The sequence below is a fragment of the Salminus brasiliensis genome, chromosome 1 (assembly GCF_030463535.1).
Source record: "Salminus brasiliensis chromosome 1, fSalBra1.hap2, whole genome shotgun sequence".
Lineage (NCBI taxonomy): Eukaryota > Metazoa > Chordata > Actinopteri > Characiformes > Bryconidae > Salminus > Salminus brasiliensis.
The window spans coordinates 60,477,011-60,500,099 of NC_132878.1; the positions used below are offsets into that span (position 1 = coordinate 60,477,011).

A 23,089-nucleotide genomic window follows, 5' to 3' on the forward strand; every position below is an offset into this window, starting at 1 on the left:
AAAAGTCCAATCATTCACACTGAAAAAATTATCCGCTGAATTCAATTTATTTACATGACATTTTTACAAGAATAAATCTATGTAGTCTACTTTTACAAATACGTTGATTTAAGTAAATTAAATAATTTAATCTGAGGTTTAAACTAAATAGTTCAATCTGGACAGTTGCTGTAAAACACGGTTCAATCCCACCTGACTCCAATCACAGCCACTACCGTAAAAGATTTCTTACTGTCATGGATCAGTCATAGATGGTACAGTTAGTTGGTCCAATCTGAGCTATTAATGTAAAAGATGGCCCAGATTACAGCTGGCGGTGTTCAAGGTCCAGCTAAAGGTCCAGTGGTAATGCTTACAGACGTCCAATCAGACTTGGCACTGTGAAGTATGGTCCAATTAAAACTGACAGTGTAAAAGATGGTCCAATCAGAGCTGGGACTGTTGAACATGGTTCAGTCAGAACTGACACTGTAAAAGATGGTCCAAATGACATTTCACTGTATAAGATGGCCCAGTTCACAGCTGGCCCTGTTCAAGATCCAGTCAAAGCTGGTGATGTTTATAAATGGTCCTGTTAGAGGTAGTACTGGGGGGAAATGGTCCAGTCATTGCTGGTACTCCTAAACATGGTCCTAACAGAGCTGACACTGGGGGTCCAATCCAGCCTCTGCTTTATGACCTGCTGTTATTTCTCAGGCTCGAATAAATTATTGTATTTACTGTACAACCCTGTATTGGTATAATAACAATAAATTAGAATTAAAATCAAACTGAATCAAAGCTGAAACGATTAAATATGACTGCTTTTTCTGTAATCCGCCAATCAAGCAGATACCAGCTGCTACCAAGCGCTAATGTAAACACCTATTTGCAGCACTATGACTTTATTATCGTTTTTTTTTTATCTGTTACACAGATTGCTTTACATTAAACCATGTATCTGCTCTGCTCTTTAATGTTAAAGTAAGTTTGATGAACATTTACTGTGAAATGTCGACCTTTATTTTGAAATCGACCGCCTCACACCGGATGTTGTTGCTTGTTGGAGGTTTTTTACGCTCTGAGCTGAGAGCGCACGCTTTTGTCTTGTTAACATCAGCTAAACGTTCAGATCTTCATGGAGTAATGATACATTTGACAAACATTCCCTAAATCTCTCCAATAATGGCTGCAAAGCGGAAATCAGACGCGCCGGTTCCCGCTGAGGAAAGTGACCAGCTCCTCATAAGACCGCTGTGAGTTCATTCAGACTGCTGTAGCTCAGTTAGCTAGTCAGTTAGTTAGCCTGTTAGCCAGAGGAACTGCACACTGTAGGCCGATCACTTCGTATGTACGTAGCTATATATCATCTCAGTTGCACAGAAAACTCGTATCTCCGAAATAACAACTTTACAACAGAAGAAATTAAAAACAACTCCATAACTTTCAATAAAAGTTGTATTCAAGCACCTTTTAGCATTTCTATTGGTCCATTCATCATAAAAGTTTGACATAATATGAAGAACAACTTCCAGATGCACGTTATATCAAAAAGTAAAAACATGGAGATACAAGGTTATTACCTGACAATGGCGATTTACGTTGTGGTACAGGTTGGATGGATCTATGCTTGTGAAATCATTATCAAGTCATGCCAGTTAAAACTGACAGTGTAAAGGATGGCCCAGTCAGAGTTGACACAGGAAAAGATGGTCCAATCAGAGCTGGGACTGTTGAAGATGGTTCAACAATGAGCTTTTGAACCTCATGGAAATGAGCTTTTTACTGCTGTAGGTGATGGCACACCAGCAGCTTTGTTGATGCTTATATCTCTCTTTCTGGAAAAAATATTTTAGACCTAAGGGATCACAAAAAAGCAAGTTGCCTGTAATAGTCCTAATTTGAAAATGGTTAATTATACTTTAAATATAAGCCAATTATTTACTTACTAAAATAACACATTTTACTGAATGATGATCTTAATTGTCCATTTGTAAATATTGCTCATTTTTAACACAACCGATTATTAACACAAAAGTGTGAGGTTTGTTGTGGTAGTTCTTATTTAGCTGTGCAAATCTTCAACAGCAAATGTGCATTTAGCTCCTTAGGCATGGTTTATATTCTGCTCTTGGATAGCTAACCAAAGTATTTTCTTTCTTCTATTTGGCAGAGGTGCTGGTCAAGAGGTGGGCAGATCATGTATCATCTTGGAATTCAAGGGACGCAAAATTATGGTAGGTATTTTATGGTGTTTCTCTTCACTGATTTTATTCTTCTGAATTTATTTTGGTGATAATTTACACTTAATCTGCTCACAGCTTGACTGTGGCATCCATCCTGGCCTAGAAGGAATGGATGCGCTGCCTTACATTGATCTGATCGACCCTGCCGAAATCGATCTACTTTTGATCAGCCAGTAAGTGCTGTTCTTTTTTCCTTTCTTTTTTTTCCTTTTTTTTTATAGAACATTTTTAAATATCTGAGTAAAATGTTAAAAAAAAAAAAAACATGGTTTCTTTCTTGCTAGTTTTCACTTGGACCACTGTGGGGCACTGCCATGGTTTCTGCAGAAAACAAGCTTTAAAGGAAGGACCTTTATGACCCATGCCACCAAAGCCATCTACCGCTGGCTACTCTCAGACTATGTCAAAGTCAGGTACACAGTTACTGCCTTCTTTTTTTCCCCAGTAAACCTGTTAAATGAGTAAAGCTTTGTGGAAGTGATGTTAAATATTATGTGTGTCTGTCTGAAGTAATATCTCAGCCGATGACATGCTGTATACGGAGACAGACCTAGAAGAGAGCATGGACAAAATTGAGACCATCAACTTCCATGAGGTGAAAGAAGTGGCTGGCATTAAGTTCTGGTGCTACCATGCTGGGCATGTTTTGGGGGCAGCCATGTTCATGATTGAGATCGCTGGTGTGAAGGTGGGTGAGGCCTATCCATTAAAGTATACACTAACCCTTTCACAGGTCATAGGTGCGACAAAACTTTCTGACTTGTTTTGGGGTTTTTTGTGTTTTTTTGTTTATGTAAAAGCTTCTGTACACTGGAGATTTCTCTCGTCAAGAAGACAGACATCTAATGGCAGCAGAGATTCCTAGCGTTAAACCAGACATCCTTATCACTGTGAGTAAGAGTGCCTTTATAATGTATCTTTATAGTGTAAGGACTACAGAATGTACTGTATTCCATATTGGGTATATGATTAGACCTCCTATGTTTTTTTTTGTTTTTTTAACACAATACATTTAAGCTTGTTCATTGAGTAGATAAGTCACCAGAGTCACACTTGTGTGAATGTGCAAACTGTAGAAACCAGCCATCTACAAAGCAAAAGTTTCTAAATGTAAGATGCTGTCTACCCCTATTTGTCCTATGTGCAGGAGTCCACATATGGCACACACATCCATGAGAAGAGGGAGGAAAGAGAAGCGCGCTTTTGTAACACGGTGCATGACATTGTGAATCGGGAAGGGCGTTGTCTAATTCCTGTCTTCGCTCTGGGCCGAGCACAGGAGCTCCTGCTTATCTTGGGTAAGAATTCAACAATAGGGATGCAGTTAACTGGAAGTAATTAAGAGCTATAATCCAGCTGAACACTGAATGTACACACAATATACAGTGGCAAGAAAAAGTTGCAAAGTATGTGACAGATGAAACTAGATAAAACTATTTGAAAAGAACATGCAGCGCTACATCTGTCGTAAAAAGGCACTGCACAGCACAATGAAAATATCACCCCAACTGTCAAGTATGGTGAAGGGAACAGCATGATTTGGATCTGCTTTGCTGCATTAGGGCCTGGCCAGCTTACAGTAATTGAGTGGAAGATGAATTCCCAAGTGTATCAAAAATTTTACAGAATACTGTATATCAGCTGAAACTCTGTAGAAGTTGGGTGATGCAACAGGACAATGATACATAACACTGAAACAAGTCCACAACAGAATGGCTTGAATGAAAAACAAAATCTGGCTTTTGGAGCGACCAAGTCAGAGCACAGATCTCAACCCTATAGAAATACTATGGACTGACTTGGAGAGCTGTACACATGAGTCTTCCAAGGAACACGTCAGACCTTTCTTTTGCCAAAACAGTATATTTTTTCACTGACTTCCTGAGATGCGATTAGCTGAATACTCTAATATTTTATAAGTCATTGGAATATTTTTGGACTACTGACTGTACTTCTGTCTTTCATCTGTTTCAGATGAATACTGGCAGAATCATCCTGAGCTTCATGATATTCCAATCTACTATGCTTCGTCCTTGGCCAAGAAGTGCATGGCTGTTTACCAGACGTATGTCAATGCCATGAATGACAAGATCCGTAAAGCCATTAATATTAACAACCCCTTTGTCTTTAAGCACATCAGCAATCTCAAGGTGAGCACTTTAACCACCTGATCTGAGTTTTGTATTTGCTGTATTTAGGTAGCTGACTGTATATTTTAGTGCTAACAGGTGTATAGTGCTTTAGAAGCAACTTTTAAATTCTTCATAATTCTTTAGCATTTTAGCTGGGCAAGTTTAATATTTCTGATATATAGCTAAAAAACATTCTTTTTATATATATATATATAAATAATGAGTCTTTATAAGTGTCTCGATTACATTACATGTTATCCTTTTGGTGCTTTGTTTGCTGTGCATGGCTTGTGCCAATGTGCCACTGCCTCAGTAACTGTGCAGAGGTCAGACTAGTTACTCATCCCCACATTGTCGTCTTCTCCAGAGCATGGACCATTTTGATGACATCGGCCCCAGTGTGGTGATGGCATCTCCTGGTATGATGCAAAGTGGTCTCTCCCGAGAGCTTTTTGAAAGTTGGTGCACTGACAAGAGAAATGGCGTTATCATCGCTGGCTACTGTGTGGAAGGAACGCTTGCTAAGGTATAGAAACAACACACAGCCTCAGATTACCCTGACCTGGCTGCTCTGACTGATGTTCCTGGTTGAGTTATACTGTTGGTACAGTGCCAAAATAGTAATGAGTGTTTTATTCAAACTGCCAGCTTACTAAAGTTTGTTTTCTAATAATAGAACAAAAACTTTATTTTTAACTTTATTTTTAAAAATTATTTTTAACTGCTGAAGTTCCACTAGAACAGTAGCGTCTGGCTTCAGTCTTCATGAGATGAAAGAAGGCAGGCAGATAAACAACAGTTTCCCTTCATTGTGCTCCTGTTGTCTGGCATTTGTGTAGCACATCATGTCTGAGCCGGAGGAGATCACCACCATGTCAGGCCAGAAGCTGCAGCTAAAGATGTCTGTGGACTACATCTCCTTCTCAGCTCACACGGACTACCAGCAGACCAGCGAGTTCATCCGAGCGCTCAAACCACCTCATGTGGTGAGCTGTTTTATTTGAGAAGTGTTTTGTACCTTTTTTCTTTACCACTCCAAATCTCAGCTGGATATCACAGAGAGACGTGTTTCTGAACCTTTACCTTGTGTTTAGATCCTGGTGCACGGAGAGCAGAATGAGATGGCCCGTCTGAAAGCGGCACTTATTAGAGAGTATGAAGACAATGACGAGGTTCACATAGAGGTGCACAATCCCCGCAACACTGAGGCAGTTACCCTCAACTTTAGGGGAGAGAAGCTGGCCAAGGTGAGAACTTTGCTTCCTTTCTATTTTAAATATCAGGCGTGTTCAGTTGTAGTCCAACAGTGTCAGTTTAGTGTTTGAGTAAGCAAATGTACTAAATATTGCAGGACCTTGAACCCTGCTGTGTTGATCCATTTCCTTACTTGCAATTGTGTTTTTTACTTAACAACATCAGCCACACCTGTAGTAGGCAGTCAGATACTATGGGGAATAGATTTCACCCATTTCTTTGTTTTCTCCCATTTGTTGTTGACTATTACATTTGACATTTTTCATGTATAGTAGAGGCCAGTGGGCAGTTGTTAAATTCCATCAGTAAGCATTTACTTACGTTGAAAAACATCATTATAAATTCTTCAGTCAAAGGTATGTTTGAGCTGAAGCAGCATTATGTAAAATTTTATCTTAAAATATCAGCTTCAGAATCATGTTGATCTACCGTTGCTACTCTGAGCTCTCTTCACTTTGGTGAAGCGGGCAGGATAACCTGTAAAATCCAGTAATATTACTCTACCACAGACCATGTAGTCCACATGCTTTTTGATGATGGTTCTGTATGTCTCATCTTGTAAAATGTACAAGAAAAGCTTGTCCTTTAGGGATGGCTTAAGCTCAATTTATACTTTCCAAGTAAGCTAAGCTAAGCTGTACATTTTAAAGCTATGACTAGTTGTACGAAGGGAATCATGTGTGTATGCTAGTGTTTTAGTTCAGGTGGTGTTTTTTTTCATCAGGCTCCCAATCTGGTATGGGCATGAATACTAGAAAAGCTTAGGGTTGTCATTCTACTTCTCATCCCAAGGTCTATATTATTAGACTTTCTGGGCTAATTTATATTTATTAAGGAGGAAGTATAATGCAGTGGAAAATCCTGTTGTCTTTCAGCATCTTGAGTTTATGCCCATGTAAGTAAAAAGTATATGTTTTTATTATGTTAACTGATCAGTTCCTTGCTGTTTGTGTTGTGTTGTTCCAGGTGATGGGCTCTCTAGCAGATAAAAAGTGTTTGCAGGGCGAAAGGGTCTCAGGAATTCTGGTGAAACGTAACTTTAGTTACCACATCCTCACTCCTTCTGACCTCTCCAGTGAGTTGCCGTACTTTTCAGCAGGATGTATTTTAGATTTGTCCACTCTGTTTCCAATCCAGTGTTTGTGTTCTTACATTTCCTTTTCACTGTTTAGATTATACAGATCTGGCCATGTGCACCGTGAAACAGACGCAGGCTGTTCCTTTCTCTGGACCCTTCAATCTTCTGCACAACCAGTTATGCTACTTGGCAGGTGAGAGCTGTGGTTTTGATGGTTTGGAAAGTGTGGTTTGGTCACTGTTGTCATTGTCTTGCTTTTTTTAGTGATATGGATCTGGCTTTTGTAAAGCTGCTCTTGTGATGGTGCCTGTTGTAAAAACATGCTATGCAAACAACGCTGATTATGAAAATGCTTTAGGTCACAGACCCTGTGATTTGGGTCTCCAGTCTGCAGTTTGATCTCCGATTAGCTCCCAGCAACTGCTACAGTATGTTGTTCAATGTTTTTCAGGGAACGTAGAGGAGGTGAAGGCAACAGAGAAAACCACACTGAGGATCTTTGACAGCATCACCTTGGTTCATGATGGCAACATGGTCTTGCTGGAGGTGGGAGCCGGCTCACAGATTTCAGTCAGATGCTCAGTAGATAGATACAGTTATGCTAATGCAGTTAAGGATGATGAAGTAAAACTTTGGATGTCTCTGTTATGACAGTGGGTTTCCAATCCCCTGAATGATATGTATGCTGATGCAGTCACCACAGTGGTGTTAGAGGTGCAGTCTAATCCAAAAGCTCAGAAAGGTAAGTATTAAGACATGGCCGTAATGTGCCCATAGTCTCTATCTGTCTGAAATCTGTTCATTTCATCTGGTCATTTTCTCATTCTAGCCATAAAGCTCAGTGATGAGAAGGTGGATCCAGATGTGTTCCACAGCAGACTACAGATCATGTTCCAGTAAGGATGCCTTCATAAAATCCTTTACAGCTATTTCTTCTTGATACAGACTGATGTAATCTGTTGATTCATATGTATCTATATGTTTACAATAATGATTCCACACAATTTGCCCTATACTCTGCAGAGACATGTTTGGTGAGGAGTGTGTAGACTTCAAAGACAAAAATAATGTGTCTGTAACAGTGGATGGCAAAACAGCCTATATCAACCTGGAGACTAGGGTGAGTGGCTCTGGGTGTGTATGTGTGTGTGTAAGAGCCTCTGGGTGTGTATGTGTGCATGTGCTGTAAGATCCATGCCCAGACCCAAGAAGTCTCCCTTGTCAGACTACCACAAACTCACTTGTACTGTAAATAATTAGAACTAGTTACATCACATCACTGTGTCCACACTGGGTAGCTTGTGTAGAATGTCATGGTGCTGTGTTTGGTGGGTGCTAAAAAAGGACAGTGTACATAAATAAAGAGGGTAATGTACACACTGTGCTGCTCTTTAAGTTTAAAAGGAAAATAAAAAGTAAAGAGTTATAGGCACTCTTATTTACCCTGATTTGCAGCAGCCTATATTTCATGCACAACAGCATTTAATTTAAGCAGAGAAGCATTTTTGATGGGTTGGGGAGAAACATTTTGTGCTATGCCAATGTATGTCGCCTTTACAAGTCCCACTGTTTGTATGTGTACAGACGGTGGAGTATGAGGAGGGCAGCGCAGATGATGAGTCTCTGAAAGAGATGGTGGAGCTGGCTGTGCAGAGGCTCTATGACGCCATAAATCCTGTGATGTGAATAAAAACACCTTTCCACTCGATGATGTTCGTCTGCCCAGCGGCCTCAACTTGCCCACCCCTGTCCAGACAGATGCTCGGCCACTACTGAGTCACTACTGACGCAACATGAGCCTGAAAGAAGCAGAAAACCAACCTCCTCTTTGAAAGAACTCAAACCAATGCTATAAACATGCAGATTCGACTTTAATGCTTATAACAGTGTAAAACTGTCAACTTTTGCTTTTCTTATTTTTTATATGTTTCAAGTAAAGAGATGTGATTTCTATGGATCAGTTGACCTAATTAAAAAAAGAAACCTCTTCTGTACACTACACTGCCCTTCAGTGTCGTATACACATATTGCATATTAAACCTTTACACTTTGTACATATTCCCATAAGTCATTTCTTTGCTCACATAACTACATTATCATCAAAATGAACAATAACAACCCTAAAATAGAACCATGTTGGTACACCACAAAACCTGCTAACCTAAACAGATCCCAGATAATTAATAATGCTTTCTACAAAGGAATTTATAACTAAAAGGAAACCTTGGGTTCTGTAGGTTAAATGTATATCAGATTTATTGTAAGAAAAAAATACAATCCCAGCTGAACAGGTACCAATTCATTCAAATGTCTACATTGTTGTGTACAATCTTAATATTCCAGTGACCCAAATGTTATTTGTTCATTAATAAATGCTCATATAGAAATGCACACAGACTAAGAAAAGTGTTTTAGAACCAGAAATGGTTTAGGAAATGGGTTAACTTGAATTATAACAGAGAACAGCATGATGTCAATGTATATCCATCACATTCAAGTACATGACAAAGATTTGGGTTATGTGAGTATATGTCTATGTTGATTCTACACCTGGAGTATGGTATGTTGAATATGTTTAGAGAAACAAGCAGCATAAAGAAAACACTGTATATTTAAAAAGGCACTTTGGATGCTGATCCTTTTCAGTACATTGTTCAAAAACGTGGATCAAAACTGTTCCTGAATATCGCAAATAACCAAAACTGCATATTTTGATATTTGCTGATAGTGGTATTTTCAAATTCTGTCAAAAGGCCAGATATCTATCCCCACAGGCCTTTTACCTCTCAACAGTTACATTGTATACACATGAAAGAACTACTAGAAGTTATTAAACCAAAATGAATAAAGAAATGTATAAGATTGTCTTGCAAATAAAAGCACCAGGAAAGAAACTACACAAACGAGACACAGAGAATGCTGGTGAATTTACAATTACTGTTGAACATAAAGAGCCCAAATACCTGCGTATTTCCAGAAGTACACCACTGAATCTGGAAAAATACTGTTATACATCCCGCTAATACCATAATCTCTCCAGGAAGCTGCACTGCACAGCAAAGTGTTGTCTGTGCTGCAAACGAAGGTCACAATAAAAAGTTGATTAGTTGAATCAGGGACAAGATTCACAAAAGTCTCTTAAGAAAGATAAAACACTGTAGATGTGCTTATTTTCTTAACCTTATACTTAAGAAAAAAAAAACTTTAAACATCTGTTTCTGAACATTTTCAGAACTTTTAGGAACAAAATGTTCTTAAATATTTTATTGACCTTAAGATAGTCTAACATTAGTGTTAGACTTTTCAGAACGTATGCCTCTAAACGATCCACTTGTCCGCAGAATAACTAGAATTATTGTCTAAGATTCAAGATTGTCTACTTTAGGAAAATAATGGCTTTCCAATGCAACACCAGTAATTTTGCAGGGAGGATTTTCTTCCTGTTTCCTCCACAATCACTTTTAGTTCCTGTTTACTAAACGTTTCTAAACACTTGATGATTCCATTCTCCCTCCATTTTGTACAGATTTAACTGAATAATGTAAAATTTTTATGTGTGTTGTGTTATTCATTTTGAGCTATAAAGTGCAGCTTAAAAGGCCTCGTTAAAAAATGGCTTTACTAAATAAACCACAAAAAAAAAAAAAAAAACGTAAAAACTGGGAATATTGGAGAACTTCAGAAATTCACCACTCATTCACCAATATTTTCCTATTGTCATAAAAAAAAACTGAACAAACCCCGAATAAGGAAACATTGCTGAATGCTGAATCTTTGTAAAAAGTGTTTCTTAAGAACAGTTGGTGAATGAGTCCCAATCTTAGAAACTGCTTGGCATTTATTTTCTTCTGAATTTATCATCTTAGGAATTTTGTGAAACCAGCCAAAGGTGGGTTAAGAGCAGGAATACTCTCCATGTCCAGGAAGCGCATGGGCTGCATCCACACCTACATTCTGTACTTTCTGTGTAAAAAATGTATGCTTCATGGTACGGCAGAAACGGCTGCCAAGGGGTTAACCCCCAACTTTAATCTGAACTTAAATCCTAAACCTAACTCTAACACAAACTCTGCTGATAATCAAGACACTTGGCTAACAATTTGAGCTTCCATATGTAAGCTATAGGGCATCAAGTAAAGTGTGACCCAACAGATTTATATACTTAAAGACGCACAATACTGCATTAGTAATCATGTGCACAAAGGTAGTACAATAAGTACAACTGAACCAAATGCAGTCCACAGTACATGCCTCCCTGTGCTGGATGCCTGTCCAGACCTCACTTAAACTCATCTGTAAACTTTAACAATAAGCATGGTTCATACGTACATAGATCTGGTATGATCTAGTGTGCATAGTGCATATCCCTAGATTCAGAGTCAGCATATAGCTCCATGTCTACCCTATCCATCCCACCCAAAAAATTGTATTGAATTGAGAATTACATAAACATGAGCATTAAACTCTATGTTCATATGGAATTTCAGGGCTACTGAAGCATACTGCCTTCTGAATACTATAGACTGTAACCGCCTTACATAACTACCAGCCCACACACTTTACTTATGCAAGCACTGCTGGTCCTGTTTCTCTTCCAGCATTCATACAGTCACTCTCACCCAGTCTTTCTATTTGTCCATTTTAAAAGCTAGCAGAGTGTCATACAATGTCCGAAACCACACAAGTTAGATTCATTTGAGATTACTTCACAACTTGACATGGTTTGAGATATTAGTGATTGTTTAGGCCTGCAGTTTCCACAGTGCTAACTGGTGCAGTATATAAGCCTCATAGCTCCAGTGCAAAATTGTAAGAAGCAAACTTTGTACACCAAGCAGGTCTTTGCTGAACAGACTACATTTAGGATAAGGAGGGAATAGTGTGTATTTTTTGGCCAAACCAAATTTGTCTTGGACAAATTCAGCACTCTGTCTCCTTGCTGCCCCTGTGTCTCGTCATTCTGAAGGACAGAGCCTTTTCTGGGCTGGTCAGGTCCTCGAAGGAGCGGGCGGCTGAGCTGGGACTGGGAAATTCCTCAGCAAGTGCTTGTTCGTCTAAATGAGAGTCATAGCTGGGGTCCTCCTGGATGGTAGCCATGCGAGGCGGCTCCACGCTGGGCGGCAGGACTGGGGCAGTAGGGGTCAGGCTGGTGGCAGGCAGTTGAACCGGAGGGGTGCTGGTCTGTAGCGGGCCAGAGGGCTGGAAGCGCGATACAGCGGGAAGAGCCGACGCAGAGAGAGGTTTGAAGATACGCACCGAGGCCGACTCCAGACTGCTTAGCAACTCTGCATTCTAACAACACAGAATCACATACACATGCCATTAGGTTCAGAAGTGTTTGGACAGTGACACAATCTGTGTATTTTGGCTCTGGAAATAAGGCAAGATGTGATTAAAGTGTAGACTTTACTTTTATGGATTGGCATCTCTTTGGACAGCATTTTAGGAGTTCTCATGAACGGCGCATTCAACTCTTGGAATTAACTCCAGACTACTACTTAATTTGTCAATAAAATAACAAAGGTTATTTTAGGGGTGTTTCCTTATCTGCATGTAACTGAGGGACTATGTAAATCAATAGCAAGGAATTATATAACATTTGTTCTAAACCTCCTTAAATGAAAAACTGAAAGTCTACACTTCAGTCACATCTTTGTTGCGTTATTTGAATTGCCCTCAAATAACCCTTTTATATATATATATATACACACACCATAAATCAATTATTCAACATACAATATTAATAATAATATTAATAATAGTATTATTATTATTATTATTATTATTAATATTATCAACAACAACAACAATAATTTGATAATAGTATCGAAGATTGGAGTAAAATGAATGATACTGGGCACATATAATCTGCCTATGGTTGCCCATTTCATGGAAAGTGAGAACAACAGGAATTTGTTGTAGCATTAAGTGTATGATTTAATTTGCCTTACATGACGTTGCACGTCCTTCGATATGACTATTACGCACATGCACAATGTGATGACAATGCTGATGATGCTGTTTATCACAGCACTGTTTTACAACTCCAGTCTTTAAACCCCTGGCACAGAAAACATGTGTCTCCCTTGCTCCAACACCTCCTTCATCCACATTTTAATGCACAGAAGGCATAAAACTATGCCGTTCATAAGACACACTGAATTACACAGTCCACTGTCATAATGACTAATACTTACACTTGGGTAAAAGAGTGATCGGGTGTTCAGTTCATACTGCTGGTCAAGTTTCTTGTCCTACAGATAAATAACATTAATAAATCATACTGTAAATGTTGATAATTATATAATTAACATAGGGACATGTGTACATGCAGTGCATAAGACCTACCACACAGTGAACCAGAATACTGAGAGGGATCCAGAAGAGCAGTGAAAAGGCCACCACTGATCCCACTATGTTGTCAGCCAGGAACTTTCCTAAGGAAAGAAATGGAACATCACCTCTGCTCTCCTAACTGTGCAGTATTAAAATGATCTGTATACTGTGGTGCACAAAGGACTCACCAAAAGTGTTGATGTTCAGCTTGTCAATGAAATCCCATAACCTCTCAATGACATCCTGCACCTGCTTCATACATTTGCCCTGCAAGCAGAATGGATGTGAAACCATAATATAGCATGAGTGTCAGTGCAATACAGAAGCTCTCTTGTAACAAACTCATGGATGGAGCAATCATCCTATTTTCTATATTATATGCAATTAATTATACTAAGTAATTTAACGTAAATGTAAAATCTAACAAAAATGACAGTAACTCCTCGGCCAGGGGTCTCCAACTGTTCTCCTGGAGATCTATCAAGCTGCACCTCCGGCCTAAATCTAATGCACATTATTTACTTAATCATGGACTTCTGATGGCAGTAATTAGATGATCAAGTGGGTGGATTAGAATTGAAGCTGAAGTCTGCAGGTTGAGGTAGATCTCCAAGAGTAGGGTTGGGGAATGTTCTAAAATCTAAATTCAGCTGTCAGGACATGCTTATGTGTGCGAGATGATTATAGAAAGTGCACTGGTGCAGAGTTACTCACGCCTCCATCGCAGAAGCCCACGGTGCAGGGTTTGCCTTTCCGGAGATAGAGGAATTTACCGTGTTCATCTTGATGTGGAGAGCATGCCCCTGTTCTGTTGCGGCAGCACACCTTGCACGAGTTATCCGTCTCTGTGCCACAAAGAGAAGATTTTTACCCAGAGTGGGATCATTAGTTGAATAATCCAGTGCAGCAGAGTGAATGTGTGTGGCACGTGTATGGCAGCCATTTCATCAAACAAAGCTGAGTTCGCTGAATTTGCAGACTATGAATGGCATACAGTCACCCAAAAGCCATGTGAAAGACTAGTGGAGAACCTGCCAAGACAGGAAAGCTGTGATTGGCAGTCAAGGTTATTTCAGTGTAGTGATTTTTGAATACTCTTAAAGTTCAAATATTAGTACTGTGTTGTTTAAATTTGAATAATGACTTTTTTGCATTATAATATTATTTACAATTATTAAATACAATTTCTTTGCATTATTTAAGCAGTTGTTTTTGAGCAGTTTTCATTTGTGCAAATCAATGCTCTAAATAGCAATATTTCTCTTTGGAATTTAGGAGAAATGTTGTCCATGGTTTATAAAATCCAATGCAAATGTTAAATTCCCTGAACACATTGTCTATAAATAGTACATCTAGAGAAACTGATAATGTAGGGTGGTCTCTACTTTTTTCCGGAACTGTATGTTAATGCAATAGAACGCACCATTGCAGGCACACGACTGTAGATTCAAAAAAGCCTCGCAGAAGGGTATGCACTCTCCATTCAGACACTGACCACTGTCCACACAGGTGGTCTTATCGAGGAGGTTCTCTGGAGGAGGGCATTCACTGCTATTTCCTGTCAAGATAGGACAAAAAGATTTACAAAAGACATGTCATTTAAAAAGAAATGTAACTGGAAATGAAACTGGTTGTGTTCTATTCTGGCATTAAACATATGACCAGTTTACTGCATTAACATCTCTAAGAAGACATAGGAGACATTCTAAACAGTCAGCAGCCATTTAATGTGATTTCTGCAGTTCGGTCTCACCTGTGCAGTAAGACTCGCCCTTACAGGTGGCATTAATCTGCTCCTGGCACTGCTTACCCTCCTTCTCATACATGCAGTTTTTGCAGCATGCACTGTTCCGGTCACTGCAGGACAAAGAAAAAGGCTCATGTGTGCTGCCTTCAATGATCAAACAGCTACAATAATAAACAACACATTGTTAAAAAATACTGATGGTTGAATCAGAGGCTCTGAACGGTTGCACCTTTCTAAAGGTTTAAGCTTGTATGCATAGCACAGAGTTCTGTTGTTCAGCGGGTGTTTTGTGGTGCAGCCACAAGAGGGCGCTCTACCTGCACAGCTTTCCTGGCCGCAGTTTGCAGTTGGCCGTGCAGCACGGGTCGGTGCTGAGGTGAAGTAGCCCGGGGTCACACTCCTCACCCTCCTCTACCCGTGAGTTCCCGCACACTTTACTGTTCCTTTCCTTAAAACAGGACGGGCCCTTGTGCCTCAGCCTTTTCACTATGGAGATCTTACTGCAGTTGGAAAACAGCTGTGAACAACCACAGGAGTAGAATTATTACCAAGTGGTGGTGAGAACAGGCTACAATGTCTACAATGCTACAATGTCTGTACCTTATTATTGGAGTGATCTCCACTCACAGCGATGGGGTACATTACATATTTGCCCCCCTGGTCCTCACTGGGGGCGCAGTATGGAACATCATCTGGGTCATGGACAGCACCAAAGTTGTGTCCAAGCTCATGAGTTGTTACTAAATCAGCTTCCTGGTCAAGAATAAGGTTGATATTAATTTATTTTTGTATATATTTTATTCTATAGTATATATGTATATGCATAAACAGATTACACATCAACTCACTTTAGTCAGGATAGTTTTCCCATAATTCTTGGTGCTGGTTAAACCTGTGTTCAGGTAAATGGGCTGACGGTCACTTGATGACTGAGGACACTCTTATAAAAACACACAAAGACAAAAAAGTAATGTAGCATTACAAGCTAATAATGTGGTCAACAGCACAGCTCTGTATTTCAACATTTCTGTTTTAGCATCATTGCATAATGGATTTCAGGTGTTATGGAGTCAATACAAAACACCAATAACTAAATTTGTGCTTATTTTGTAGCTTAAAAAGTGTTTACTCCACTTCTGTGACAATAATTCCTATAATCACATTTGTGTATTCAGTGTAGTTTTAGACAGAAATTTTAACAAAACATTCAACACTCAAATGGAACTGTGGTGAAATTAAGAGATTTCATGCACTGAATTAAAAATCACAATCAAATAAAATGACTAAGATTTACTAATAATTTTACATTAAATAAAAGTGAAAACTACTCATAGACCCATTTATTCAGAAGCCCTCTCACTGAATGGTGTATGCACCATGAGAATGTGGTTTAAAAAAAAAAAAAAAAAAAAAAAAAAAAAGTACCCTTAGAACAGAGGCCTCCAGGGGCACCATCTTTAGCTGGAGCAACGTAGGCAAGTCCCAGTGTGCCCTCATCAAAGTCCTGATATGTGAACAGATGAGCCAGGCACACTTTGGAGGCGTTGGCAGCAATGTCGATGCTGAATTGCTGCAGAAAGAAAGATTTTTTTTTTAAGCTAATCTAAATATATCTAATATTTACAAACACTAATATAGATTATGGAATAAAACTGTATGTTTAACATGATATGTTTATTATATGTACATATTTTACATTCATAATGTGTCCAAAACTTTACAGACACCTGCACATTCAACATTTCTTCTGAAATCAAGGGTAATAATAGGATGTTTGTTCCCCTTTGCATTGGATGTGTAAACATTAGTGTGAGGACTCCTACTCCTTCACAGGCTGATGCTGTTGGACTTCACACCCCTCTAGCATTGCTTAGCACTGTGCATGATGACCTCAGGTTCATGCGTGATTGCTCCAAAGCATTCCTCTGTCAGTAACTCTGTCAGGCGCACCTTAAAGTAGCTGCATTTTGAACACAATAGTATGTGTTGTACACACTATATACGGTACATGTTTATGCATTTATGGCTTCATTCTGAGAACTGTCTCTCACCTCCAGCAGCTTTTTCACATCCCACACATCTTTGCCTTTTGTTGGACTTCCCTTCATGTTGAAGTGGGCTTTCCCTTGCTCCACTGAGGTAGGGTCTTTGTTTATTATAATCTGACGAAGACAGAAGGAACAGGTTAAGTTTCTCCTCAAAGCAACAGACAATCCTTGCAACACAACCACAAATTAGGATTGTTTAGTGTTAAGATTAAGAAGTGTTTAAGCCTGGATTAACAGTGAGCATCACACACCACCACATTAATACATACCTGTTGAATCTGAACCCCGTAGCCCTTAAACTCTTCGTCCCAAGATGTGTTTCTATAGATGTCATCCACTCGGTCAATCAATTCAATCTAGAGGAATAAAATAATTGGTAGTATTAATAAAATGATATATTGGTAAATGGTTTGGTAGTATGCCATGACACGGTTGCTATACAAAGAATGTTTTTTTGCAGGCTCTCTGTAATCGGTATAAAATCCTTCTTATGATCTACAAGTATTGATAAAATACAGAGAAATGAATGCCATATACTCAAAGTAACATATTATTGCCCTCCACTAATCCAAACCTTAGGTTGGTTTAACAGAAAACGCTTTCTGTGACCAAAGTTATTAAAAATAAATAAATAAATAAATAAATAAATAACTATCGTAAACTATCCACTAACCAAGTAGTTGATGGTGGTGCTCTCCTCTCTGCGGCCCATGTGCCTGAAGAAACGATAGTCTGCCACTAGCAGCAAGGGGCAGGTGTTCTTACTGTGATCCACTACTTGCCTCCTTTCTCGCAGGTGCTCTGTAAAAAGGAGACAGACAGACAGGGGGGGGGGGAGAAAGGTGTGAGTCAGTAATTTTCAGTAGAGAAATATTATGGCTGGGACCATTTATCAAATAATATTGATAACGGCCATGACATTGATACGTTTTTATTAAATAGTAGTCCTGTGTATTCTTCAGAACTATTTGAAAGGCCTTGTCTGGCACTACGGGCACAAATGGACCCTGTCTAGACTACATCTAGGAAATCTTACAATATTATTTGTTACTGTGATAAATTACATCAAATTATGCTTTTCTGACCATATTGTATATTTTTAGAACACTGACCAACTGCATATTTCATTACAAAGAGAGTAGAATTAGAGCTGATTAACTGGATTTAGCGCAGTGCAGTGTTTTATTATACATTTTATTATACATAACCCCTGCCTAGGACTATGACAACGACACTCTGATTGCGCCTAATTATCAAGCCTTTCGATTAGAGTCCACTACCTCCAGCCTCTCCTTCATTACCCTAGCTTTAAGCAATAACACTGAATGTGCTTGTACAAAGCATGAGACTGATAAGTCCTCCTATTTCTTTGAGAGCTCAGAAGAACATTAACAAAATAGCACAGACAAAAAAACTCCATACATTTAATTCTGAAAAAACATCATGCTTTTCTGCCATTAGGCAAGATTTAATGATTAAACACATTTGAAAAACCACAGATCATCAAATATCCTGCTACCAAATTGCAGCATTCCTGCTGCACTCCCGCTGTGGAGGGCATGATGGAAGTGCATCAGCTCATCAGCCTTGAAGAACTGTAAGCAGAACCCTCTTTAAACCTGCACCCCCCCCCTTGCAGCCCCCACCACGCAGACACACCATTAGTTCTCTGTTCCTTTACAGCAGGCTCTAATTAAGCCTCCATGAATAATGAAGCATCAAATGAAGATGGGAACCCACTGTGCACACACATGCACACACACACACACACACATAGAACAGAGAGCTAAATAATGCGTGTGAGGTTTACACCAACTGAGTAGTAATCTGTGTCAGGAGTGGAATCGTACATATCATCTGAGAAAAAATCAGGAACTAGAAAATAAGAAACGCACATGGGCATGTCTAAGCATGTCTAAATGTTGGCCCTATCATTAGTGGCCAGGAGTCCCAGAGAGCACAACTGGTAGGATGGCCCTCCCTCTCCCCACAACACTTTTTTTGTACAATGTAGTGCCTGCAACTAGTAATGGGACTAAACAACCATTTTAAGATAAAGTCTTGAGACTCATCTCAGACCTTTGCCTTCAACTCGGAATCACACCCCAGAGACTCGAGACTCGAATTGGACTCCTATCTGAAGACGTAAGACTTGACGCAGACTTGCTTGAGGTTCCATTTAGATTCACATGAAGCGACTTGCAAACATACCTCACATATACCGCACATTGCTTGTTAATTAACCTCCATAAGATTAGTGGTTTCAGGCCACATCTATTATTCGATCTATTAACAGAATATGCAAACAAAAGTTAGGCTTTTAAGTATTGCTGTTAGCTAAGTAATGCACTTTGGTCCATGTTTATAGATAACAATGTTAATATTACTAAACAACTCGACGTGGTTTGAAATGAGTGTGTGATGAATCAGGTCTGCGGTTTGCATGATGTCAGTGGGTGGGATGGAAGCTTCCATTAATTGTTCGCTACATTACCCTTGTAGCTCAAAACAGATAGCAGAGACCAGACAGGGGTGTTTGTTTCCTAACTGATCTCTTAAAATCCCCACTTCATATACTCCAAATGACTCACCCTCCTCTTCCTCATCTTTCTCTAGTGCTGTGGCTGAACGGACACCATCAGGTAGGAGCTGAGTTGCCTCTGCATTGACGTAACCACAAACTTTAGGAGCGGCCAGCCGACTCACGTTCCGGATGTCCTCTGAGCGGTACACCAGCAAACGGTCATCCGGCAGACCCTCAGTGAACCTCCACATAGGCTACACACACACACACACACACACACACACACAATCAATTACAACACAATGTACATAGTGGCCCAACAGCACATAAACCAGTTGGAAAACTGTAAAATCATTATTTAGGAAAATCTCCACCTCACTCCACTAGGAAGACTCTGTGATGTACATGAAGCTAAAGGTTGCAAATGATTTTTTTCTTGCTTAATGTCTTAATTAAAGTAAAGTGTATTAAATAATTCAAAACTGTTCCCTCAAAAGGAAAAGTCTCTTTGTGAAAGGGACAAAACAGTTTGTAGATCTAGGCTACTATCTATGCTAGGACACTGGTGAAAATCTAATGGAAGAGATTATAATGTATAATGAAAAAAAAAAACATCTAGAGAAAGATCACCTAATAAAATAACTACTTCAGCCTTATTCAGGGTGCAGCTGAAGAATTCTATACCCCTTCTCAGTTTTGGACCACTTTTTCAGGCTTCAGCAGTAGTTAAAATGTCTAGTTCAAGGCTCTCTCCAGGTGGGTAGAAACTGATGCCTTACAGTATAGACATCTGCCAACTCCCAGTTTTATTTGTATCTTATGCTCTACAGTTGTCTTTTCTGAAGAACACAAGCAACTATAAAAAAATATAATAAAGTCATGCCTATATCTTGAATTCTTACTAGTTAAGCTAAAATGAGTAGCTGTGGCCTGAATGTTGGAGAAGCTGCCTTGTGACTGGAAGATCACTGGTTTGATCCACTGAACCTTCAGGACACCACTGAAGTTCCCCTCGAGCAAGGCACCTAAAACCAACTGTTCCCCAAAAATTATGCTCAAAAATTACAAGGCAGTACAAGGTTTGCTGAGGCAGTTAAGATGTGTCTGATCCAGGCCAGAAACAGGAAGAAAGCGACGACAGCAGTTGTTGTGTGTCACTAACCTCTATATTGTACTCTGCTTCATCAGTCAGGATGTGAGCAGTAAAGTCATTGTTATCAATGTGAGCCTGCACACGCGAGTATTCCTCACCTGCAAATACACAGCGTTAATACTTCCACTGCATATGACCCATGGTATATGACCCAATGTTTCTATGCATATTCCAAAATGTATTCTGGCATGTATGAGTAATATTTAGAATATAAATATTACTGTATTAATTATTAGCTATTTTAAGAATACACAAAGCTTTTCTTGTTCATGTCATGGAATTTGTGCACTGTGCATGCTAAGAATACTGGAAGCTATATGTGAAGAGCAATCTTCATAAACAAGAAGCAAATGAAGCTCATAAACTATCCTAGCCTTTACAACAGCCATAGTGGAACTCTACCAATGACGTGGCCTGTGAAGAAGTTCTCTCTGTGGACCTCGTAAGCCTCCTGTGTGCCATCCTCCCCAACTACCAGAGCACTGAAGTCATCTGTGAAAAGCTCAGTGTTGGTCGCTAGATAAAGCCTAAAGTGCCTGCACACAACAAAAAGACGGCGGATGACGAACGAACGGACAGAGAGACAGACACACACACACACAGACACACACAGACAGACACTCATAACACACTAGCAGATACATATACTGTGATATTAAGCGTAAAAAAAATTTCTGTAACTGCTGATATTGGATTTGTGTTCACCACAGAAACACATACACACACCTACCTACAAACACATAAAGACTCTGAAGATGAGAATGGGTGAAACACACTCACCTCTGTAAGGCAGTGAAGCTGAGCAGCCTCTCTGCATGTGTGTGTGTCTCCACATCTCTTTTACGGACAGAGTGCTGCTGTAGACTGGACAAGTTCAGCACATCAAAGTTTGTCAGCATGGTGCTGAGGTAATCTGAGAGAATAAAAGAAGGCAGGTGAAGCAGCACAGAGAGCTGACCTGCTGTCCACTTATGCCAGATAGTGGCATAAAGTGCAGAGAAGACAGACAGACAGACCTCTGTGTGTCTAATTTAATGCTAATTCATCCTAACTCATCCTCATCTTCAAAAGTATCGATACCTGACTCAGTCCACCCACATCGTCCACACATTCACAAGTTCAGAATGAAAATCTTGTAGCCATTATTGTATATTTAAAGAATAATAATACATAAAAATATATTACCCACAAAAACCTTGAAGCTGTCAGCTGTTCTTTACATGTGTCAGTAGAAATGATCCGAAATAATATATAATAATGATAATAATAAGAATAGTAAAATAAATGTATAACCCCTATCAAATTGTATTTGTGAAAATACAGACGCACATTTGTACAATTATAAATGATCATGAAAGCAGCATTATGCGAGAATTGGCATTTCCTGCTTCTGTGGTCCCCTATGGTCAGGAAGTGTAATTCACACTTTGCCACCCCTATAGGACACGCTTTACACTTGCATTTCTGGACAAGATCGGGGATACAGAACCGTCCCTGAAAGTGAATGAAACATGTGGACTGACAGTAATAATAGTAATATTACATGATTTTACAGGAATATGACTCCAGTTATGTAGCTTTGTGTACATTTTTTTTTTGTTTTTTGCTGCAACAAACTTACATTAATATTAATAACAATGATTATTTTTATTATATAAGATAAAGAAGATGAATGGATGGATGAATGAATGGATGGATAATGTGTCGTGTGCAAAAGTAATGGCAGATTAAATACATCATGTTTTCTCCACTATGTTGATTCATAACATAAATAGGAAGTCTGACAAAAACGTCATGTGTCATATTTAGGTTTGTACGTTTTCCGTAGAGGGTTTTTTCACTTATTTCAACACAAAGTCAGCTGTTTACAGTAGCACATTCAGCCTTATAAGGAATGAAAGCAACATGTGACCACGTCCCCAAAAAGTCTATATTACATGCTAAAAAAGTTACACATCACATGAAAGACTCCTATACGCTCCACTTTACAGTCCTGGTTTAGGGTCAAACCTTCACTGCAGCACTCACTCCTACAGCAGTGGGGCTGAATGAGTGTAAACACCCGCGTAGAGGTCAGCCCCGCACAAAGCAGTCGGCTAACTGAAGTCGTCTTTGGAAACCCTTGAAGAAAACTGCACGGTGTGATCCCCAAAACTCACCATATCCCGCATCCCGCTGAGGTCTCTCCGAGCACTCCGTCAGGAGAAAAGAGAGGAGAAGGAAAACGATGCGTTTCATGGCGCTGAAAGCAAATCTGTGCCGCTGTAAGCCACTTCGCTAGAGCTGCAGCAGGGGCTGAACATTGTCGGGCGGATTAGCAGCGCGGCCGGGACCAACATCTGGACATGGCGGTTGGGAGAGGAGCAGGCAGTAAACCGGCCATGGCTGCAGTGAAAGGAGAGCAGTTCGCTTGTTGAGAGAGCTGTAAAGACCACGGAGGGCAAAGCAGAAGGAGGTTGCTGTAGGGCAAAGACCCAAACACTGGCCACGAGGCTGGGGTTGACTTGTTGTTGGAAGTGTCCGCTCCACCTTAAACGGCGCAGCAGTCCTTTTCCGCAGCAGCAGGCGCCAGAGAGGAACTACAGCGCTGTT

The 23,089-nt window shown here is 39.7% G+C and overlaps 2 protein-coding genes across 2 annotated transcripts; one reads left to right on the plus strand and one right to left on the minus strand.

Moving 5' to 3' along the window:
* Positions 1-1,054: 1,054 nt before the first annotated feature.
* Positions 1,055-8,743, plus strand: cpsf3 (cleavage and polyadenylation specific factor 3). Its single transcript, XM_072684602.1, has 18 exons — positions 1,055-1,235; positions 2,153-2,216; positions 2,301-2,398; positions 2,510-2,638; positions 2,736-2,913; positions 3,026-3,115; positions 3,373-3,523; positions 4,200-4,375; positions 4,725-4,883; positions 5,197-5,343; positions 5,452-5,604; positions 6,578-6,686; positions 6,784-6,882; positions 7,141-7,235; positions 7,344-7,431; positions 7,519-7,585; positions 7,713-7,809; positions 8,274-8,743. Exons 1-18 carry the CDS (start codon positions 1,165-1,167, stop codon positions 8,373-8,375), a joined length of 2,073 nt encoding a protein of 690 aa, XP_072540703.1. The 5' UTR covers positions 1,055-1,164; the 3' UTR covers positions 8,376-8,743.
* Positions 8,744-8,927: 184 nt separating this feature from the next.
* On the minus strand, positions 8,928-23,089 carry adam17b (ADAM metallopeptidase domain 17b). Its single transcript, XM_072684589.1, has 19 exons — positions 22,657-23,089; positions 21,278-21,410; positions 20,900-21,033; positions 20,507-20,595; positions 19,412-19,598; positions 17,494-17,621; positions 17,090-17,176; positions 16,824-16,934; positions 16,198-16,342; positions 15,621-15,712; positions 15,373-15,525; positions 15,090-15,289; positions 14,779-14,882; positions 14,449-14,583; positions 13,740-13,870; positions 13,214-13,292; positions 13,038-13,126; positions 12,887-12,943; positions 8,928-11,981 (listed from the first exon to the last, which is right to left on the minus strand). Exons 1-19 carry the CDS (start codon positions 22,733-22,735, stop codon positions 11,610-11,612), a joined length of 2,505 nt encoding a protein of 834 aa, XP_072540690.1. The 5' UTR covers positions 22,736-23,089; the 3' UTR covers positions 8,928-11,609.